We start from the raw sequence: 24,496 nt of genomic DNA on the forward strand, positions 1-24,496 counted from the left end.
TGGGTTTGGGATAGTTCTTGGTGAAGGCGGCAATACTTAACACTGTTAATGTCCATACTGTCTACACGGAAATACTGTGTGAGCAGGTTTGGGATAATTTTTTGTGAGGCTGCAATATTGAATACTATTAATGTACATACTGTCTGAGTGGGTTTGGGATAGTTCTTGATGAAGGCGGCAATATTTAACACTGTTAATGTGCATACTGTCTACACAGAAATACTGTGTGAGCAGGTTTGGTATAATTTTTTGTGAGGCTGCAATATTAAATACTATTAATGTACGTACTGTCTGAGTGGGTTTGGGATAGTTCTTGATGAAGGCGGCAATATTTAACACTGTTAATGTGCATACTGTCTACACAGAAATACTGTGTGAGCAGGTTTGGGATAATTTTTGGTGAGGCGGCAATATTAAATACCGTTAATGTACATACTGTCTACACGGAAATGCGTAAATGCTTAAATTAAAAAGATCTCCCTTCTAAAATAAAAATTCCGCAATCACGCACATGTGGACGTGTTCACGTTGACAAACTTTTATCATAGAGTGGTTAGCAACTTCGTAAAGTACTAAAATAATTACGAGCACGCGTATTGCAAATCTGATTAAAATCTCGTCTGGGTCCTTTCCTCGTGATGTTTCTGGCCGCGTGCAACCTCGTCTAACAAGCTTACGACACGGTAAAAATGTACGCGCAACAATCGAAGCGACGTAGGATCTTTTAGCCATAGTAAGCGATCGTTCCACGAAGATTAGAGTTGCGCGTCGTTGTTTAAGGAAGCGAACTGTCTCGCTTTCTGCTCTATTATTCGCTTCCTACCGGAGCAACGTTGATCCTAAGCGAGAACAGCGATTCCCACAGCGTTTACACGTCGTTGAATTCGAGACCCTCGTAGAAAAAGTAACGTGTAACTGCGTTTAAAGCAACCCGATACTCGCAAACTCCCCTAAACGACTCGTTCGTCGACAGAATCGATTGCTCTTTTACGGTTTCTCCTAAGGTTGCTTTCTTTATGACGATTCAATAAGAATTCATACGATTCGAGTGAAAAGGCTTCGATTCAAATTTTCTGTGGCTCACACTCGATATTAGGATTCAAGTAATGACAAAATTATACTTGCCAAAACCACATTTTTTCTTTCAACTCCAGCTATTTTTATTTCAGAAAATTCGCCAAGATCTAATACAGATGTATAACATAAATCACTATTTAGATAGTAGAAAGTGATATTAAACATGTTCTTAAAAAACAAAAAAACAATGTACAAATTTTTCGCTCATCCCGTGTAATAAATCCTGACTCCAACAGCTGTAAACTTATTCCACGACCAATTGCGATCAATTTAAACTGCGAGATATTTCGTAGTTGGCAGTGAATGGCTTAATAATACAATTCTATGCGTTGTAGTGATCGTGCAATTAGGGTAATCGAGTATTACAAATACAGGTATTAGGAGGAACGGTGTTCCATATAAGAAGATAAGAAATCTGAATGCAACTCTTACGAACACTTTTTTTTCCATCAATCTTCCCAATGACTATACGAAGCGAAACTTTTAGATATTTTATAATAGATGGTTCGTACTCTATTTCTAACCTTAATCTGTTCCGCGAAAGTCGAGTTGATTCATCACGCGAAAGTTTTGATAATTACTCTGGTACAGAGGGAATAAATGCATCGCTGGCCTTCTGTCTTCGTTACGAAACTTTTATATTTCCCGACGCTCCCTCCTTTATATTTATCCATCCGAAGATCTTTGTTCTCGATTGTGTCATTATTTTTTCCGCCGAGAATAAATTACCACCTCGTCATTAGAGACCTTCAAAATTATTTCACTACGTGCGAATACAAGAAACGCGCGGGAAATTTTTGAGAAAATCGAGCAAAACGCCCAGTCGTCTCGGTTCGCTGCTCCGGAGACGTATTGGTCCTCCGAGGAGAAACGATACGACTACGAGTAAGCTACTGTCACCTTCGAAAATATCTCGAAACGGCGCCAAAGTACCCGTCTCGAGGAAGATTTCCTCTCGCGGCTTCAACGAGAATGAAATTCTCGATTCCATCGACAAAATCGTCTTACGTCGTTCGATCGATCGCGAGCTGTGACACGAATAAAATGTATCGCCGCAATTCCAGCGAATCCGTCGCTTTCTAGGACGGACTCGATCGGCGCAGCCTCTCGTCGACGCCTCGTCAATTTTCGAAAGCGCAAAGAGACCTGCTCGCTCCGCCAATGGCATTGTAACGTCGCTGGTATTTACAAGGCTCCGCTGGCATTACGATGCACCGTGCGCTGCTGGAGACATGGAAACGGAGAAAAGAGGGAGACAGAGCGAGGAGGAGGGATGCAAAGGAGAAAAAGGCGGGAAAACGGCCTTGCCTGTAATAGTGCAACGACTACGAAGTGACCTAGTCCGAGCTGACCATTCACCGATCGGATTACTCGTAGGCGAGGATCCTGGCGGATGCAGTACTCTAGGAAAGAATTTTAATCGCGGTTGCCCATAATCCTCATACTAAAATACTCTAGATTTAAATTTTAACGTTTCGATGTTCGACTGGAAATCATGAGGGTTAAATACAATTTTCACGGAGCACGTAGATGGCGCCACTGAAGACTGGCACGCAAATTGATTGTATCAGGTTGGCCGAAATCACGAATTTTCCCCAAGAAAGCGAGGAAGATCGTAGAAGAAAATGAATTTACTTTATTGAGTAAATATTGGGTTGTCCAGAAAGTTCGTGCCAATTTTTAAGAAACATTCAAAGACTCGTTTGAATTTTTATATATATTTCTGAATTAAATACGTACCATTTCGTTCCACAACTTTTCCACCTTTTAAGGGAATGTCCACATGTTATTTGCTTTCAACCATTCCGATATATTCAGATCTGTACCGCCTACTAAAAATCGGCATGGACTTTCCAGACAACCCGATATATATCTTCATCTGTGTGTTTGGTTAAACCCGCATCCAGTTGGCAAGGTTTTGTAATTTTATTTCCTGGGTTAATAAAACCGTGGTATTATCAACTTGACCAGGTTCGTTTCATTTGCACGAGGTGCAGTCAACGTACTGTCAACTTCCTGGTAAACAATAACAAACAATTAAAATCGACGCACTGTTCCCATTGCGCGACGAATAAAAACAATTTCGCACAAGTCTAAGCAAATCAGCTGCTGAACAGACGGCTACGGCGTAATTAAGCACCGTCGCCTAAACTAATTTCGTCTTTCCCACGAAATTATAACACGTAACGCCGTTTCGCGGCGAAGCGGCTCATTGTATTACGTTCACGTGCGCCGCTGATTCGTAACGCAGCCGTGAGTCTGGTTAAATCGTAATTTTCCCTTTCCTTCTTCCCGCGCTATTCTCAGGAGGACATTACACATCCTCCTCGTAAAATTCTCATGAAATTTTTAAAAATAGTGGAATTCGGGGAAATTTTTTAACTTCAGAATTACGCAACGGGGCAAGTTCTGATTTGATTATGCGAACGTATTAGGTGTGTAAATTAAATCTGTACCTTTACATTCGATCATTTATATTTGTAGATTAAGTAGAAATATGAATTGTCATTTTGTTATTGTACATTAAATTATCGACCTTCTAAGTTCTCAACCTGATGGCATTGCAATGAATTTATAATCCAAGTCTCAACCTGATGGTCACTATAATGAATCTATAATCCAAGTGTCAACCTGACGGTCATTACAATCTATTTATGCCCACAAATTTTGGCAACAATAAAATTTGACTTATAAAATTATTCTGCTTCCAGCAGACTACAAGTGTACTCGATAATTATAACAATTGTAGATAAATAACGATATGGTTTGCACTTGAATGTACCAAAATGTACATTCATTCAGACCAGAGTTATAAATTCATCCAAACAGATGCACAGTATTAACTTCTACGCTTAATACACACTTCCGACCGTACTTCCTACAAAATTGAACAATTGCGAATTTATATATCCAAATTTGAATTTCGTATATTGCAGGGTTTTTACGTAAAGAATTCATCACGTTCAGTGACCGATCTCCGCTTGGGATAAACTGGGAACTGGTTAGACAGAGTTTCGTTTCACGTTTGAAGAAATATTGTACATCTGAGACCACTACTCACTTTACACGCTGGTCTCGTGGTTGTTCACACCGTGCATGTGTGTGTCATCGTACGATCCTATTCTCGTGTAAACTCGTCGAAGGCTTACCTGCAACAAAAAGAGACGGTACACGATTAGCAGGTGCGATGGAAAACAGAGACTTTCTCATTCATCTTACAAAAATTCAAATCACTGTCGCCATGATAGTTTGAGGTTAGCAATATCGTCGCTTGATGAACTTGCAATCAGTGTCGGAATATTATGACACTCTACTGACACTCCTTACACTATAAAGAGGATCATTAAAAAAAAAAAACAACTGTACAGTATTACATAACAATAATGACTTTATATAAAATTCTATATCTTCGAAATTGCTGTACTATAAAAATTATTCACTATAGTACAACAAATACGATATAATTTTTAGTGATAAACATGATAAAACATATGCAACCATACGTAAACAGAATAAAATTTCGTAACAAAATTCTCGTGATTTATCGCACGCTTCGCGTACAATATTCAAGTGAAGAGAAAAAAATGTAGAAAAAAAAGGAGGTTTTAAAACACAGACAACAAAACCAGCGACCTCGAGTGAATCATCGCTAGGAACGTTATTTTTCCGCCTGGTATCGTTTAATAATTTATGCGTCGACGTACATACGCCGACGGATAGCGCGCCTAATCGCACGAAAAGCGCAGGGAATTTCGATTCCTACTATCTCGTGATCGTATCCCGTGCACCACGGGTTAATCGGCTTTTTTTAAATCAAACACAAACAATCGTAAAACAACAATTTTTAATCTACTCTTATTTTCAACGTAAACTAACGATGTTTTGCTCGGCAACGATAAAAAGTCACGCGATGCTGTTCAACATTCGTTACTCCCATTTATGCACATTTCAACGGAAATTTTTCTGGCAATAAGCTTTAAGGTATTCGAGAAAACGTTTCCCAATCGACGTGAAGTATTTTTCGTAATTAAAAGTATTTTTAATCGAGGAAGTTACAACGCCTCGGAGCTGAGTTGTCCGAAATGAAAAAGATAAGAATTTTTTAATAGTATATTAAATTGTCTAAGTTGTCTAGTTCTCCCTTTAAGATAGTTGTTTCGAGACAGTCACGTTCAAAAATATAATTGGAAATATTCGTGAAAGTCTTACTGCACAAATGAACGTACAGAAATTTCGGATTGATTCTTATTTTTTCTCAATGATTTATAATAGTTTTTATAACGCATAAAATTTTCAGCAACTTCCTAGATATCGCATTTTGATTCGAATTAAAATAATTCACATGAAAATCTGTCCCATAATACTCCGTGTCAGAATTACATTTTAATATCGTTCTTTATAAAACTAGGGTGGTCGAATTAAATCGAAACAAGCTCGTATGATTCATATTTAATCAAACAGCAATCAATCGGAGTTTTCTTAAAATTCTTCATGAAATAAATCCACGGAACAACTACGTTAATTCGAGTACTCGATTCGCGCGTGCAACGATAAAATTACACTTTGCACGTGTATCGTATTTTTCAGGACCGGGGAGGTCACATTCTTCGTTGTTTCCCGAGAGAAGTAGGCAGATAGCGTTTGTGGAACAATCACGTGACGAAAGTAACCGGCGGCGTTTACCTGTAACTGCATTTCCGGTGGAACACGTCCAGGAAGCACACGATAGCGAAAAGGCGGTCGACACACGGAAATCCGTCGTTCATTTGGAAACACATTGTGCGCGACGCGAGGACGTGGACTCGCGGCGACGAGCGCGATTCTGTGCGCCCCGATAATTGCTTCTCTCGGAAAAGAAAAAAAAACCAGACACACACACAACAGGGTAAAAAAGAAAGAAATGCTACGTTTCCATTATCTTATCTGCTCTATCGCGACAATATACGCTTGTTCTCGGGATCAGAGGAACTCGGCCGCGGGGAAAATCGTTCAGTTCCTCGTCTGACGAAGGCTCGACAAAATCTGGAACGATCGAGGGGATCTAGAAGGATCGAGAAGAGGAATACGGAAAGAGATCCGTTGGATCGACGGGAATGCACGCGACGAGTCCAGAGAGAATTTAATAATGGATTCCGAGAGTTTCGATGGAAGTGTGTGAGATTGTGATCTAGGGGGAGTTAGTGGGATGATTCGTAGTTGCGATCGAGATGTTTGCACTTGCAGTCGAGGCAGGCCTAAATCCAGGAGTAATATTCTTACGACTGTTATACAGGGTGTTCCAAAAATGTTGTAATACCTTGAAAAAGGTGGTTCGGGGGGTGATTTGAAACAACTTTTTCCTTAGCGAAAATGTTGTCCGAGGCTTCGTTGAGGAGATATTAACGAAAAACCCCGACCAATCGGAGCGCGCGTAGACCGTTGCAGCGGCCGCGGTAGCGTATGAGCGTGTAGCCACGCCTACCGCGACCGCTCCACCGGCAACCTCGTGCGCTGATTGGTCAGTGTTTTCCGTTAATATCTCCTCAACGAAGCCTCGGACAACATTTTCGCTGAGGAAAAAGTTGTTTCAAATCACCTCACGAACCACCCATTTCAAGGTGTTACAACATTCTTGGGACACCCTGTAGTGGTACCCCGATAGTTGCACGCGGACCCTGTTTATTGAATTGTGTCGACGAGAGGGGGTGATTGTTTAGCTAAAGCGAAACGAATAAATGAAATAAAAAAGTTCCAATTAAATCCGTTTGAAAGTGCAAAAGTTACCAGCGGCACCGCTTTGAAGTTCGGTGATCGGGCCGATTCCGAATACATGCAGATGTCGAGCAAGACAATGGAAGTAAACAAACCATGTGAAATTAAACCGAGATCGAGGAAGTACAATAGATTCGTGGAAAAAGATACGTTATCGCTCACAGATAATGCAGCCTAGGTGGACAACTCATTATTTTCATTTATCGATTCCGTGCTACGTCAATCCTTATCTTTACGCTTTATCGTATTATCAAAGAATAGAATATTATCCATTGTCCGAAGAGCGACGCTACGTAGACATCTGTTATCCACGTTTTACGTAACGTGAAACCAGTTAAACGATCATATTGTATTATATTAATTTGTAACGATCGACGTCCTGTTGTCTAAATCAGTGTATAATAATACGGGCTACGAAATTGTGGCGCGATTTCGAATCGAATTTTGCTTTTAGGACCGAGACAAGGAAAACTCGAAGGAAAACGAACCTTTCAGGCGGAACGAAACTTTCCAAATCGCGGATTTGCATTTTAAAACGCCCCCGATTACGAATTCCAGGAACGATATCGACTCATTCGCCCACGGTCCCGCGCTCTGTCCCTGACGCGCGGAGATCGGGAATAAATCGATACCTCGTATCGTCACTGATAAATGTGAAACTGATTATTACGCCCCCGATACATCATTCTCTCGATAGAGACGCAAACCAAATATTTATTATCGTTGAGAATAGCCCGTTGGAGTTATGAAATATTAAGAGGGGAGCACGTTTTTACGAATCTTTTAAAGATAATGTACTAAACGGATCTTTATAAAACTTACAAGGTGTCTGTTATTGGAAATTCGGAGATAATAATTAATTTTTAACCGACTTCGAAAAGGAGGAGGTTACTCAATTCGACATGTATATTTTTCTTTTTCTCGATAGAAAATTGTACGTGGAGAGGCATGTATGTAGGCCTGTTCGTAAACATTGTCTTGTTTGTTATATAATTATATTGTCGATGCATATATAAAGAGAAAAGTGTGAAATTGAATAAGTAATAGGAGTTGAAAGAAAAAATGTGGTTTTGGAAAACGATTTTGCCATTATTTGTATAAGGAAGATTGTTTCATTTCATTTCATTTGTTTTTATCAAATTTTAGGTGCATCGACATTGTAATTATACAAAGTGTCCCAAAAATGTTGGAGGTCCTTGAAAAGGGTGGTTTGGGGGATGATTTGAAACAACTTTTTCCTTGGCGAAAATGTTGTACGAGGCTTCGTTAAGGAGATATTAACATAAAACCCCGACCAATCAAAGAACGAGTAGCCTACGCCACTGCAGGCGCTCCACAGGCATACTCGTGCTCTGATTGGTCGGGGTTTTCTGTTAATATCTCCTCAACGAAGCCTCTGACAACATTTTCGCTAAGGAAAAAGTTGTTTCAAATCACTCCCTGAACCACCCCTTTCAAGGACCTCCATATTTAGATCCATATTACATCCTGTATAGTAAACAAGAGAATCATTTCTTCATTCGTTCGATACAAAAATTGAAAGCTTTGCGATACACGGCTTTTCACGCACAATTATCTATCGACTAATATTATTTGTTATCGACAAATAACTTATAAAATTGTTCAAAAATTCCTTGGAAAAATGCCTCGTTTCCAGAATCCTCTCTCGCGTGAACGATATTATATTAATTCAAGTTCGCTATCGCTTTCTATTCGAATTTTAAAAGAGATAAAATTAATAATATTTTTAAAAACGGAATAAATAGGCTACGTACTTGGTAGAACAAACTCGGCTCGAGAGTTAACGAAACTTCCACTGAGCACAGGCACGAAAAAAGTTGCAAATAAACCGTAACTGACATAAATAATCGCTCGGGCAGCGCGTACGCACGATGGCCGAGATAACTTTGTGCGTTTGACGGGAAACACGTTGTGTGACTGTTTCATGAACATTATATGTTGCACCCCCACGAACGCGAGGGTGTACGCGCGTTATAAAGCCTTCGTCGATCAATATACCACCATGGTGTTCCTCCGTCTGTCGATTTGTTTCCCATGAACCCCGTCCATGTACACAGTGCGCACGAAATTTCTTAGCACTTCTTACTTTCTTTCTTATAAATTAATTCTGTGATTTTACATTGAATCGTTATTTATTTTAAAGTACCAACATTCCAAGTCCTCGACCTGGTAACCTAAGTCTCAACCCGATGGAAATTTAGCAACCATAAAATTTTGCTTATTATTTATCTTCTGACAGATTACAAGTATAGCAAATAGTTATAATGATTGTTAAATGATAAGCAAAATATTACGGCGCGTGTCATGTCCATCAAGTTGAGACTTTGAAGGTTTAGAAAGTTGGAACTTACGTCCGTTTGAACTAGAGTTTTAAATAATTGAATATGGAAGAATTAATTTCCACGCCTAATGTATAATTTTTTAGGGAATCAAACAATATTTTTGTTTAAGAAAATGCTATAGCGCTGTAACGTATTTTTATTGGAACCGACATTTACTCGTTAACTAAATTTTATTTTCGTTTGGATTGAACTATACGAGGCTGAAATTTTATTCTTCGTTCGGTTGCTGTTCCGAACATGTAAATATTGACGGTATCTTTTACGTATGCGCGCGCGTGCGTTATCAATGAATATTTATTCGAAAAACGACCGACTGAGCTCTACAGGGTGTCCGTAAACTACGCAATCGAATCGTGGCAATCTACTTCAGCCATGGGAAACAAGGGAGAAGTATTACTTAAAAATCAATCCTGAAAACGATTTATACTTTACGTTTTATTTGTTTAAGAATAATTCCAAGTCTGTCTGTGTGTAATTGGCAGGCCACTTTGTGGAAGCTCATAAATAACTATGGTTCCTGATGAATTGAACTTAATAATCGATTAGAACTGATGGATAATTTGTTAAACAATTTTAAGTATGCGTACAAAACCAAAAGAGTTCTGAGACAGATTTTAGACTTTACCTAATTAATTGTTTAAAAGATTATCCAATAAAACTATTAGTTTAATTAACCAGGAACTACAGAACTATTGGAAACGAAGTCGGAGCTCGTAATTGTTTATAAGCTTGGACAAAGCGATCTGGCAGCTTCGCGCAGACACCAAGGAGCAATTAAAGGCGCTGCTGTTTCCAAGCCACTTAGTTCGCTGCCATTTGCCAAACGTGACGGAATAACACATGGCAGTGTATAAAATGCACGTACCGCGGAGGGTGCAAAGGAAGTAACGGCGAATGATTCGAGGGGACAGAGTCGCAGACGGATGGGGTCGAAAAAGGAGCAGCCGAAAATCAATAGCGCCATTCCTGGAACTTTTCCACGTGCTTGACGCCACGATAACGAAACAGTGCCGCGTTCCTCGAAATTCACCTCCATTGTAAATGCACCTCCACTGAACGAATTACGTTCCCAATTCTCGGTTGAAAAGAAACGATTCGACGGTGGAAAATTCGTTCCGATTCGATTCTTTGTTCGTGTAATTAAGAGATTGAAGAACTTGACATTTCTTTTTTCTTATTACGGTGGGCAAGCTTTTATCGTTCGGTTACGTTTATCTTCGACAGTTCAAATAGCACCGAGAACACGTTATCAAATGATAATTTTCACAATAAATTCTTTTGTTGGCCTAGAAACGACCACCTGCTTTAATATTGAATTTTCTAACTCTTTATATCATTAGGTGTGGAAATTAAGTGTATGCCTTATATGTTCGATTATTTACAACTCTGGTTTGAACAGATACATTTCCTTTGAAATCAACCTTCATATTTTTGTTAATATCTCTGAAACCGTAAGAAATATCGAAAAACTTTTAAATACAACATTCAACGGTTCGTATATTATTGCATTATGGTGTGCAAATTTCCTATAAACACCTAAAACTCCGCAGTCTAGCTATAAATATATACATTGTTCGCCATTTAACACGTTGATCGCCACGTCACCCATATATGGACTAAAACTAAATACCAAAATAACTGTTTCATTACGCAGTTTCCAAAAGTCTGTAAACAAAATTAAATCGCCGTAGAAATTTTCAAGAGTATCAGTCTGGCAGTGAACGTGTTAATTACTATAATACGGTACTTTCGTCCATCGTTTATTTTCAGTGATCCTTGAGCGGATCAGGTTATTTCGCGAATGTATTTTACCAACGTAAGGCTCGCAAAACAAGTGGACACGCGCTCGATCCCAAGGTATTGACATTGGCCCTTTTCCACGAGATCCAATTGTTTTATTATGCAGCGACGGAACTCGGTTTCGAGGATTGGCACAGTTTCAAGTTTCGCTCGACGTCCACCGAGACGTTTGTCGTCGACCCGTTCCTAACACTTCGCTGTGGTTCACTGTGACACGCCAACGACGTCCTTTTATCAATGATGCAGCCTCGTGAAATCTCAGGTACCTCGTTCGACTCAGGCTCTACAGTTTCGACGAATCATGGCTACTTAATTGTCACAAATCCAAGTTGTCGCAAGTATTGTTCATCGGGTTCCTACAATCTATTTTCTAGGTTTTCATCATTGTCGTCAGGTGTCCAAAGTTTTTGTATGTCCAGTTGTCACTGGTCTTGTCCTTCGAGTTGCAACAATCTTTATCTTCCTGGCCTAATATTAATACTATTCTCAATCTACGAAGTTCTGGACCCAGGATGAAGATGGAAATTTCTCTTTCTGTTTGTATATCTGCTTGAACTGTCCCTCGGGTTGTCACAAGTAATGTTCCTCAGGTTCCTACAATCTATCTTCTAGGTTTCCATCATTGCTATCGTTAGATGTCCAAAATTTTTGTCTGTCAAGTTCTCCCTGGTCTTGTCCTTCAAGTTGCAACAATCTTTATCTCCCTGGCCTAATATTAATACTATTCGTAATCTACTAATCTAATCTGAATGTCTGGCCCCAGGATGAAAATATTAATTAAGTGTATCCTCCTCTCCCTTCAAATTGTCTCGAAGAAAAGTCCTTCGAGTAGTCACTCCCGTCTCCACCACCTACGAAGCTAACTCCCCTCGCCCTAACTCTCTCCGAATTTTTGCATAGTTACTCTGTGGCGAGTGAGAGTCGGATCATCAATTTCTGTCATAGGGGATCCAGCGTGTGCCAAGTTCTCGCGGCAGGTTCAGGGATCCGCAGCCACGGAAATCCAGCATGCTTTCCCGCGTACTATTTTCGTGTGCGCGAAGCCCCTGCTATTTCCGTAGCTCTTCGCGCAGCGAGTTATAGACGGAAGAGGGTTGACGAGGGCTGACTATTGTCAGCCCCGCTCCGAGGGCCCCACCGTTCCTCGCAATCGATAGTACTCGCACGTGTGATTTCAGGTTACGCGGAGCATGCACCCCTCGTTAAAAAGGAATTCTCCTCCAAGGTCGAGAAATAATTCAACGACTAATCGCGCGTTTTGCATATACTGACCGCCATCCGACGACTGGATCGCTCTTTCATCCAGTCTCTACAGGGTGTCGCCAAACTATCGAGCTACAACCGTATCTTCGAGTAAAAATAAAAGATACCAAACAGCGAATTCGACTATTTAAAATTTCTCGATTAATCACTGCCTCGTGCCATATTCCCCGAACCCTGGGATTCTAGATACAGGGTGTATTCCAGACCTAACCCTGAGACAGACGTAATCCATATTTTCATAGAAAAAGAATAGGAACCTAACCGAAAATCTGTTTCATCTTCTAAACACTATGACGTATTTATTATTCTTGATATTTTGTATATTTATGCATTTATGCACATTTCCGTACATTTTCCCCTGTGTTCCATTTGTCATGAATGCGTAAACATTCGCAGATTAATGATTCTTAACAAAGAGGATCGAGCAGACGAGGTTAACGAATGAGAAATGGCTTAGAGAGGTTGTTTTGATCGAGGTAGAAGGAAGAAGTCGACGCTCTCGAACGAGCGTCAGTGGGTGATGCTCAGCCCACGTGAAGACTCCTTGTTCGGTCATTCCGAAGCCACGAGCCTCACGCGTGTGTCTAAGCACGCGTGTGGTATGACGCTCAGACTCTCTCGTAAAAAGAGCCAACTATGTTTTTCCCGTTATTCCCGCGCCAGCACTCGCTGGGAGTTACACTACGACCGAACAGTTAATCGGAAATCAAAAACAATCATCCGACTTCCAAATTTTCTTCCATTTAATATAAATATTAAAATGGATTCATCGCGAACGGGACACCGTGTATATTTCTTCAAAATATCTGGCTTCGTCTATTCGACATCCTTTTCTCCATTCGTCGTCGACATCATTTCCTGCATCCTGTCTCTGTGCAGACACGGCTATCGATTGGCCATTGTCGATGCTTTTTCTGCGAATAATAAACAGGCGCGGTCCAATTTACACTGGCATCGTTCACGCGTCGAAATTGCGACTACTTAACCAAGTAACTTCTGGTTGAGGACAAATAACACTTACGGAGCCAGATATACTAATAAAAATACTTATGGAGCTACAATATTCTCCTTATACAATTGGGAATTTTATAATCTAACATTTGCATTAGTATTACTTTTACAACGCGATCGAAATTCACGAACCCTATCCACACTTGTTTTCTTTAACACCTGATATGTCGTTACAGACCTATAAATACTCGTTCGAGTATACAACATTTTTGGTTGTTTTTTTTTCAAACGATTCACCGGACTAAACGAACTCGTATACAGGGTGTCCCAAAAGTCGGGGAGGAGCCGGAAATGGGGGGTAGCTGAGACGATTCTGAACAACAATTTCCTTTGCAAAAATGTCGGATGAGGCTTCGTTAAGGAGATATTAAGAGAAAACCCCGACCAATCAGAGCACGCGTAGCCTTCGCTACCGCGGCCGCTCGAACGGTCTACGCGCGCTCTGATTGGTCGAGGTTTTCGCTTAATATCTCCTTAACGAAGCCTCATCCGACATTTTTGCAAAGGAAATTGTTGTTCAGAATCGTCTCAGCTACCCCCCATTTCCGGCTCCTCCCCGACTTTTGGGACACCCTGTATATCGTGCAAACTGCGAGTTCTGTTTTGAGTTACGCACAAACGCGCAGCCACCTAGCGGTTGAGAGCGGTAGTTAGCGGGTATAGGCTCAGAGCGCTCAGCGCTGACAATATTGTTACGTATTTTTACGCGGATTTAATATCATTTTTCATAAAAATAACATAGCCTATGTTACTCCAGAGAAAGCAAGGAACCTACTGCTAAAATTTGGTATCAATCGATTAAGTAGTTTTTGAAATTTCTGTGTATGTACCGATGTACTTACATAAGTACTAACTTGAATTTTTATTTTATTAAACTAATTCGTCTCTCACGATGTCAACAACAATTAATTGCATCAAGATTCTCCTGATTGGGGACGATTAACTTATTGAGAAATGCTTCTATATATCATCGGGTGGAAATAGTTACGATTCGAAGCCGGAGAAAAGGAAATAAAATTTCCATACGACTCGTGAAAGCAAGGCCAAAGCCGGGCGCGGATTTGCAATGAGGTCGAAACGATACAAATGCTTTTGAGCGATGAAATACGTGTAATAGAAGAGTCGAGGAACGTTCTTTTGTGACGTAGATCGGTCCTTGACGTCAGCGCACTTTCGACGAGCGTCACTTATTTGTTAATTACAAGCCTGTGCGAATATTAGCCTTTGATAAGGTAGCGAACCTCGGTAATTGTCCGATATGTACAGCCAGTCACGAAAGTTTTCGACACTGAGAATAATTTAATATTCTGCCAAAGTGGAAATGTTAATAAATGTAATGATATAACGTTACGAATTTTTAGGTTATCCATGAAAACGAGATATTTTTTGACGATGTAATTATATAATAAACAAGAACACGTACAATTTTCTATCGAAAAAAATTATTAATTATCGCCAAACATCCAGTAAAAGACCCTACAAGATCCCTTCGAAACGTTGTTTTAAAAATTTGATAAATAAATGTCTCGCTTTCAGCGTCCTGCGTCTCCACCCTTAAATATGCGATTGATCGTGCAAGCTGTTCGTTATTGTCCACTCAATTTGATCCAGAAATAGAAATGTTTGTTATACTGCTTCGCATTAATTCTCCGAGCAATTAGCACCGATTCAATTTCGAGTATTCATCGAAGCGATATAATTGCTTCGGGGCTACTATCGTCGATTTCGCCAAATCGTCCAAGTGTTCCGCTCGACCATTCTCTAAAAAGCTTCTCGATAATTAAATAGCGTGTACTCGATTGACTCCGTTTTATTTTTACCGTGATTGAATCGAGGAGTTCAATTTGCAGAATAGGTTGCAGAGGAAAGCGCAGTTACGTGAAAGGTGGAGCGACCTCGCGGTTGGTATGCAAACCATTAGGCGAGCGGAACGATCGAGTATCTTGCATCGATACACTCGGGAATCGGTTCCGATCCGGGGAACACAGGATCGTTTTCATTTTCCTCGTTTACCATAAATCGGTACGCAAAATTAAATCCACGATCTCAGTGGTTACTTCTACGCCGTAAAAATACATATTAATATAACCTAAACCGGCAAAGTACATGTGTATGTATTAGGTTGTTCCGAAAGTTTCTTTCGTGAGTTGCGCTCAATTATTTTATGTGGTCGTGTTCATATAAATAGACGATCTAATTTCATAGATATTCATGTTGTAACGGCAATGGAGCAAAATGAATCGTGCACAATTCAGTAATGTAACATAAAACATAAAATATTGTGCACGTATTACTTATTAATAAAGCGAAAGAAACTTTCGGGACAACCTAATATCTTCAAAGAGATAGAAAAAAATGGCTACCCATTGCCACTTTATAACCCCACGTGACTTTGGAGTCACACCTAAACCTAACCTATATTTCCAAAGATTGCCTCCATGTTCTTTTCTCCATTGCGCGTCATCTTGGCTCAAAAACAATATGGCCGCCAGGCAATCTACTACAATCATCATGTATTCTATCCAGATTAATTTTAACTATTGCCTCACCTTTGAAATTGTTTGTTTCTTTATTTTATAGAGGAATATAATCTGTTTTATGTCTTGCACATAATTATGTTTTTTCTTCCGTATCGATCTTTCTGCCATTCACAATGCTTTACATTATTTCTTACATGTCTGTTTGGGCCCCACTGCACCCTCCTCTTCCCTCGCCAATAGCTCGGGTACCTCGGGATCGCTAAGCCCGTACTGTAGCTACAATCAAACATAGCTACAGCCCCTGAGGGTACAGGATGGTACCTTAAGATCCATTGCCCTGTATTATACTGTATTATGCTGTATTATGCCGTATTACGCTGTGTTAGACCATTTCTGAGCGGCAGTCGTTCCGACCAATGTGTCAAACATTGTTATCCACATATTACACACTGCGCCCTCTTTAAAACGACCGAAACCGACCTACCAGATGCCCGTGAAGTGGCACCGGGGAACTCAAACACCGGCCGAGCGGGCCAAACACGAAAACCCCGGGCGAGCGTCATTAAATTTTCAAACGGCAACCGGCGTTATTAGTTCGGCAAACGCGTTCTTTCCAAGTACAACTGGCCGCGCGTTGCAATCGCGAACGATCCTTTTACCTAGCGTAACCGCGACCCACGCGAGATTAAATGGCAGCTCGTGTAATCACGCGAATAAACCAGTTTCTGCGGCTGGTCGCTGTTTGACGCGCGTGTTCGATGCCGTGCCAGATACCGGCTAACGCGCACGATCTGGGGATCAGGGGATCAGGAGATCCGTCGTTTCGAGCGAGAGGGAACGAAATTTCATTTCCCCGATCCCATCTCGACGTGGATTCAACAGGCTGCGAATTTTTCCCTTCTTTTGTTTTCGTAACAATGCGGACATTCAACCTTCCAACGGCAGCAGACGCGAAATATAATATAAGGTTTTTGTACGATGCGCGCCAATTTCTACGGTTTGCAGCAGGATTACAGTATACAGTACAGACTGGATAAGTGCAAGACAGGATTGACTGGATAAATGCAAGATGACTATCCCCACCACTGAGGGGCTTCCCTCTTTACACTCGGCGAGCGAGCAGTGTGATATGATCCTAACCGATTGATACGAGCCAAATGCAAACACAGAATAGATACGTTGACTGGATAAATGCAATGCTTAGGTCCCGATTTTCTTGCATTTATCCAGTCTTTACTGTATAGAGTATTGCCTCGAAATAAGCACCTTGGCGAGTTGCCGTATAGGGTGTCCTATTATGTATATGTATATAATGTCATAGTGCGTCCAAATTAAAATTGCTAGGTTGGCTCGGTATTGGTTACGGTTTGTAGCGGTACATCGGAGTGTGCAATTATATTTTGGTTTGGATTCACTTTTTGGGTACACTCAGAGCACAACTAGCAGCCACTTGATATGTCTAGAAGGAATGTAGGCAATCTAGGTACCATAAATCTTCATAGCATGCCGTACCAAGCAAGCAGATACAAACACATACAGAAGCAACATGTGTACGTTCTTATAGATTTCCTCATATATTCATTTACCATAAATGCACGACCATCTACAATAGAATCGTCACACAATATACCTAGAATCCTTGCAGAATTCTAACCAGCCAGCATCAAAGATACAGTCAACGCATAGAAAAGCAACATGTGTACGTTCTTATAGATTTCTTCATATATTCATTTACCATAAATGCACGACCATCTACAACAGAATCGTCACACAATATACCTGGAATCCTTGCAGGATCCTAACCAGCCAGCATCAAAGATACAGTCAACACATAGAAAAGCAACACCGAAGATACTCAAGACTGCCACGAACAACATAGAGTCAACCAATAACCTCGACCCACGTTCATGCCGCATCCCTGGGGCTCCAGATACACCCTCTGACGTACACGCAACCGTCAGCCCATCGTCCAGGACTCTTACCCCATCTCCCTATCCACAATCCTAATCGCAGAGCGGCAACGACGGAAAGGCTACCCGCGCGTATCGACGTCCCAGCTCAGCCAGAAGCGTGAACGTCAACAGAGAAGCTGCGAAGGCGTCTGCCATCCGCCACGATCCGGTGACCTTCGCGGGGCGTCCCAGAAATTCCTCCGGGCGACAGCACGCGAAGCGTAGGCTCTTCGTATCTTCCCTGTCAGGGCGGTGTCATGTCAGCACCGCTCGTTTGCACACGGCGCGGAACACAAAAGCGTTTCGACACAGTTCCACGGATGCGTACGTATGCGATGACTTCTCCAGAGGTGGCGGAAGAGGGGAAAGGGGCTGCCAACCCCCTACGCGTGTGTGCTCACGCCTACGCCTAGCTGCACGTGCGTGTCAGCGCGCGAGCGAGAGGCTGTGCAGGTGTGCGCACAGGTGCGCCTCATAATCCTGGCGCGTCGAGACGCGAGCGCAGGAGCCGGACAAAGACGCGATGTGCCACGTTGAAGAAAGAGGGATAAAGATCGACGTCGGTTACAGCGACGGGAGGAGCGCGTGAATGACGAAAAGCACGACAACCGTGAATCGTTAGAGCGGCACTGGCCGCAGCCGGCGTAAAGGGGACGAGGAGAAGCGTCGCGACGCCCATACCCCGAGCCTGCGCCGTCGCGACGTCCCTTTGTCCCCCGCGAATTGCTCCCCTTTCCGTCCATGGCGTCCACGCATCCAATGTCTCGCGAGCCTGGCTCTTTTCCCTTTGTTCTGGCGCCAGCTACCGAGATTGATGAATGGCGGGAGCCTCGATACTTTCCAACGATGGGGATGATATTGTGGACGATGAACGTGGGTGGTCGATAGCCTATTGGCGGGGGTTAGTGGTTCTGAATGTTTCAGGTGAGGGCTGTGGCTTTACATTCGCTGGAACGTTCATTCTAGGTTCTTTTGAGACGTATAGGCAACGGGATTTCAGAACACTGCACTAAGATTTTTAATTATTGACTCTTGTGGATGGTAATAGGTTATTGTTAGTGGTTCTGAAAATTTGAAGCGAGAGATGTGGCTTTGAAGTGGGTGTATGATGGATGGGAAGCTCATTGTGGGTTCTTCTGATGCTGATAAGACTATAGGATTTCAGGATACTACGATACCAAGATTTTAAATTGAGTGGTCCACTACCTGTATATATCTTGCAGCGACGAGCTGTCTTATGTTTAGTTTTTTAAACTAAAGACGTATCTTTATTCTACACCCGATGACCACCATATAATATGTACCAGTTGTCTACTGTCTATATAAGAAACTTGTGTGCTTCGCATGGAGGAGACTGCAAGTTCTCCAAACAGTTTGATAGCTGCTAGGCTACTCGGGGAATTGAGCGTTGGGGATTGCGATATGGAGGAGATCTCTTCTCCATTCCTGGGAGAGACGGATGGTTACGACTTCAAAGCTTTGATCAAGACTTCACACTAAATAGTCCAGTAGCTATTGCCAGCTTAGGGCGTCTGGAAACTATGCGAGTAATCGATTAAGTGGCCACGTCGATATCGCTTGGTATTTGGTGTACCTAGTATCGAGGACTGCGATATTATCGAGCCATCGTCTGCCTGAGATCGACGAATGGTGGAACTAATAATCTACTTCGAAGGGGATGGAACTGTCCATGCTATTAACACACTGGGTGTCTTCGTAAAAGAGGGTGAAACTTTTCTACCTCTATCTCTGAGACTTCGTGCTGGAAGGTCTCGTAACTACTGCTAGTTTAGGCTGCCAGAAACTATGAGAGTAATCGATGCACTTGGCAGGACGACAGCATATTGCTGGCTATTTAGGGGTCGCGGAGTCTGTTACATGTGCGAGCCATCGTCTGCTGTTCCTAACGCTGATGTATGGCAGGACTTCACCCTGCATTGAGTGGACAGAACAGTCCATATCCATTAAACTTTGAAGTGTCCAGTTTCCTACTGTAGGGACGACAATCCTGGACCATTGAAGATCAGAGTGTTTATAGAATAAACGCGGCATTTCAAAATTCAGCCAGAACTATGCTAATAGTACACTAGGCTCCAATAGTCTCTCGCTAGCTCCCGAGAAAATTTAAACCATGCAATAGGGTGCATTTATCGGAGACAAAGCAGAGAATCCAAGAGAATCGAATTCGTTCATAGATCCTCTTTTTTAAATTTTACAATCTCTCCTCAATGAAGAAGCCTCGAAATTTTTCAAGACAATCGCCCAACAGTTGTACAACTGTTGTATCTACCAAATGCATCCATCGAGGAAGCCTTGAAAACTGGCGTCGAAAAATCATCGGCAGCAGCTATCGCGACTTGGAACGTTTCACGCTGTGGGAATCTAACCTAACCTAACCTAGCCTCGCCCCACCGCGTATCCGTGCTCCCCCTCGAATTTCTCCCCTTTCCCTGTCCTCTCTCGGTGTCCACGCATCGCCTCGGATGTCTCGCGACTGGCTCTTTTCCTTTTGTTCCGGGGTCCATCGAGCTCCGTAGCGCGAAACCAGCGCGCTCCCGGGGGAATGTCGATGTCGGAGGCGCGTCTTGTACCGGTGTGCCGGCTCCCGTTGTAATTCAACGCGGAGACGAGCCTTTGTAGATCCGTGCGACGCGGGATTCCAGAGAACGAAACGAGAATGGCATATGAGATTTCAACGAGTCTAGGATTGATTGTCTCCTGACGGATTGGATGGTCTGGGTGACTTGGATGTGCGTATCGCATGGTGGGAGGATGTGATTTAGACTCTGAATACTCTGGGGCTGGGTTCTCAAGAATTTTAAGGTTCATTGTTGGCTTTGTTGGGGACCGTGGTACGAGTAGATCGCAGATCTTTATGCGAAATAAAATTCTTGCGAAAGTTCCTATAAAAATTGAATCTAAACTTAATTTATTCTGCAAATGTATAAAATGTATAATAGAATATATATATTTTCCATATATTTACAGAATAAAATAAGTTCCTATTTAGATTTTGAATGTGCAAGAAACTGCAAAATACAAGAAACTGCAAAATACAAGAATATATATATAAAAGGCACTCAAAGTAGTGCGGTGCGCCACGATTGGCGCTAATACGGCGCCCCAGCGTTGAAAAGACTAGCGGGAAGCGATCGTTCGAGATAATCGCCGTGTATTCGCGAATTCGTATTCCCTGGGAGCAATTCCCGTGAGAGCAATCGCGCAAATATTTACGCGCGGCTCGTGTGCGCGTCGGCTTTAACCCTTTTGTTCGAGTGGCTCGCGACCTGAAAGGGTTCGGCTGTTCCCGTATACCGTGTGCCGATTCGAATGTGTGCGTGCGCACGATATTGGCCGCGTTGATCCTTATCCGTCGATCTCGAGCACTGGGTGCCCGCACAGAAGCGTCTCAACGAAGAAAATACTCTTGGGATGGGGCTGCACTTTCCTTAGCGGCGTTTCTAACGATGGAGCTTAGCGAAGCGTGACTGTTGGGGTACTGTATCTTCGGAACTCGAGGAGAGTTTCGTCACCTTCTACCGAAATCTAAACTCTTTATATTTGTCATTGCATCTTGACGAAAGTATCATCAATGGATTGCTGAAACTTTCGCGAAGAAAATGAGCCCAAACAAGATCCCATTCGGAGCATTTTTAATGATACGTACTTTGATGATTTTTGGAAATGACTCGATGACTTGGAATTCAAGTGGTCCGAATGTGGTCGTGTTTGGACTCATTTTCCTCAGGGGAACCTAACGGATCCATCTATAACATTCTCGCTAAGATAACACGAAACGCATTTTAATTTTCTCTCGATCTGTGAGTGATTTTCCGAGGTTTGTTTTCCGTCAAAACGTGACGTGTTCACCTTCGAAGTCAACGTTGCACACGCAGGGTTGCGACGTGTCCAGGGGAGAAGGAGAGGTCGTGAGAAAAACGAAGTACTACCCTTTCTGTCGCCGCACGTAATTACACGAGCACTTAAATGCCTTTGGACACGCGAATCGCCGAGGTCGCCGACCTTTTTTTCAATCCTCTCTCTGGTTTATCGAAACGTCGTCGCGGGGTGAACAACGCCCGACCGTTTTCCTTTGTTATCGAACTGTTTTCGCTCCCATTCGCTCGTAGTTGATGGTCGAACGAAACAACTCCCGGGGTTTTGTTAAGCCGGGGTTCTGGTTTGTTTGGATGATAGCCGACAGTTCTGTTCGCTGTATTTTCTGCATGAGGTCTCTGCATTGTGAAACTGTACGACGATATTTCAAAGCTCGAATTAATTAGATAAACTCTGAGATCGCCCTAAGTAACAGAACCTTACTTCCCTAGGGCGATGTCAGGGCAACTACTATTAAACTCGGGTCGATATCAAAGTTAAGTGGCATGGCCCTTAGGTCTTTTTTTGCCCGTCTAATCTTTCGACTAACTTTAGAACGGTACAAGTAGGCCACTTCCGACTGGAAGAGGCAGCTTCCACGAATTGCTTCGAGGTAAACACATTTTTGGGGACATTATAAACATTACGAATTCTAACTGGATGAAGGATCCTTTCGTCTGATATTATTAATTACTAAATATGAATAAATACCCCTTGTGGATATCATTAAGACTCATTTCGGTATCATCAGAAGAGGGAACTACAAAAAATCAACAACATCGGTGCGAACGATTACATCCAACACGAACAATTAGTAATAATTAAATATAAATAAATCCCCCGGTTGATATCATCAAGATCTCCGACTGGAATTACCACCGTAACTGAACATCCTCGACGCAAACAGGATTAAAATCGCCACCCAGGTGCGTGAAGAATTAACCAGTCACTTCCAACGAAACAAAGCCGTTGGAGTGAAAACAGTTCGCAAACTCCCGCCTCAAAGGACGCGTTGCAACTGAAAAGACCCTCGAGCGTCGCCCCCCGCCCCCCTCCATCCACCTTTTACCCCTCCCCTTTGGTCCATTGACCAACAAAGCGGTAATCCCGACGAGAATAATCCAGAACGATAACGCTAGCAGGTATCGGGAACCGTCATTACGCTTTTCATTTAAACGATAACAGATGCAGGAAGTGACGCGCCCGCGCGCGCACTCGCGAGTGCACCGGTGCGCGCAGGTAAACTGCGGCATTAACGAGCGCTTCAACCACGAGTGCACTCTGCCGCGGCCACCGCCGCTTTTTCTAGCACCCTCCGACGACGGTGAGCAAGTAATCCTGAAACCGGATAATCCGCACCGGGAATAATCAGATTGCACGGCCGCGAGGAGATTGCTCGCCGGAACTGACGCCTCGCGCCACGTCTCGCGACTCGTCCCTCGAACGGATCCGCCCCCGCTTACAAGTAATCTCGCCCGACGCTCCACGGCCCGGGGAAAAAGTTCGATTAAACTAAAGTAATACCTCGCTTAAAGGTAAAATATTAGCGACGGGATCAGGGACAACTAAATTATTCCCGTCGCTGTTTGTATTTAGACCGAAAGAAGCGGTATCATTGCTGTATACCTCGCTCAAAGATGAAATATTAAGGAGTAGGAGAACTAAATTATTTCCTCCAGTTTCTATGAATGGAGTGAAGCAATTTAATTACAGTGAGCTATACAGGGTGTCCCAGAATTAGTGTAGGAACGGGTTAAGGAATTTTCTTCCATAATGGGGGTGGGGGGTGGGGGGGGAGCTGAGACGATTTTGAACGGAAAGTTCCTTTGCACAAATGTAGGATTAGGCTTCGTTTTTGAATTATTAAAGGAAAACCACCAACCAATCACAGCGCTCGAGCCAGCCATCGGGCCAGCCTCTCGCGGTTGAGCGCGCTGTGATTAGTCGGTGGTTTTTCGTTAATAATTCAAAAACGAAGCCTCATCGTACATTTGTGCAAAGGAACTTTCCGTTCAGAATCGTCTCCGCCCCCCCCCCCCCCCCATTATGGAAGAAAATTCCTTAACCCGTTCCTACACTAATTCTGGGACACCCTGTATAGCTCACTGTAATTAAATTGCTTCACTCCATTCATAGAAACCGGCGGAAATAATTTAGTTTTCCTACTCCTTAATATTTTATCTTTAAGGAACTTTCCGTTCAGAATCGTCTCAGCTACCCCCCTTTGTTACACTAATTCTGGGGCACCCTTATACCTCTCTTAAAAATAAAATATCAACACCTGGAATAGGAAAACTGACTTATTCTCGCCACTATCTACGTTTGAAATAAAAGAATTTAATAACGGCGCAATATATCTCGTTTAAAGATAAAATATCAACGACTGAAAAATATCAACTTTTTTCGAGTGAAAGAACTCGGTACCCAGCAGTATACGTCGCTTGACGATAAAACATCATTTTACAGATCCATAAATAGACCAATTAAAGTCGTATTTCCTATTAGCTGCGGCGAAACAGATTTCGTTTGTTGCCAAGCGTATAATTCTCGCGGTCTTTAATGCTACCGCGATTTATACAGCGAGCGTAATAACGAAGGGACCGGAACTGAGGGGCAGCGCCACGGTTCTGGCTCGCCTAAGAACCCCGTTTACGAGTAATCCTGTGAGAATAAAATATTCGAGTAAAGTACCGGTTACAACGAGTGGAAAGCGCTCCGGTTATCGAAGAGGCTTAATTTTAGATGTACCCTCCGCTGCTCGGCTTCGAGAGCGTCGAGTTTTGTTTTGGTTTCCGTTTCACGACGTCCTCTCATCCAGTGGTCCACTTGCTTTTTACGATTCCGTTGAATGGTTGTACGTTTATACTCTGGTCTGCTTTCCCGCTAACGTTTTCGACTCTCGAGGTTAGTCATCGATCCACTC

At 42.5% G+C, this 24,496-nt stretch overlaps 1 protein-coding gene across 3 annotated transcripts in view; it reads right to left on the reverse strand.

Annotated features, from left to right (window-relative positions):
- LOC128880037 (IQ motif and SEC7 domain-containing protein 2) overlaps positions 1 to 18,190 on the reverse strand; it is a 75,852-nt gene extending 57,662 nt beyond the window's left edge. Inside the window, exons 1-2 of one of the 3 annotated variants that reach the window (XM_054129688.1) lie at positions 17,728 to 18,190; positions 4,139 to 4,226 (exon numbers count right to left, since the gene is read on the reverse strand). Coding sequence is in view for 2 of the 3 variants with exons in the window: in XM_054129682.1 (XP_053985657.1) it covers positions 5,761 to 5,855 (95 nt within the window). In the remaining variant the exon portion in view is untranslated. Of the gene's footprint in view, positions 1 to 4,138; positions 4,227 to 5,760; positions 6,379 to 17,727 lie in introns of those variants that run through there. The other 2 variants (XM_054129687.1, XM_054129682.1) reach the window with 2 other exon arrangements.
- Between the last annotated feature and the right edge of the window lie 6,306 nt (positions 18,191 to 24,496).

The sequence above is a fragment of the Hylaeus volcanicus genome, chromosome 7 (assembly GCF_026283585.1).
Source record: "Hylaeus volcanicus isolate JK05 chromosome 7, UHH_iyHylVolc1.0_haploid, whole genome shotgun sequence".
Taxonomy (NCBI): Eukaryota; Metazoa; Arthropoda; class Insecta; order Hymenoptera; family Colletidae; genus Hylaeus; species Hylaeus volcanicus.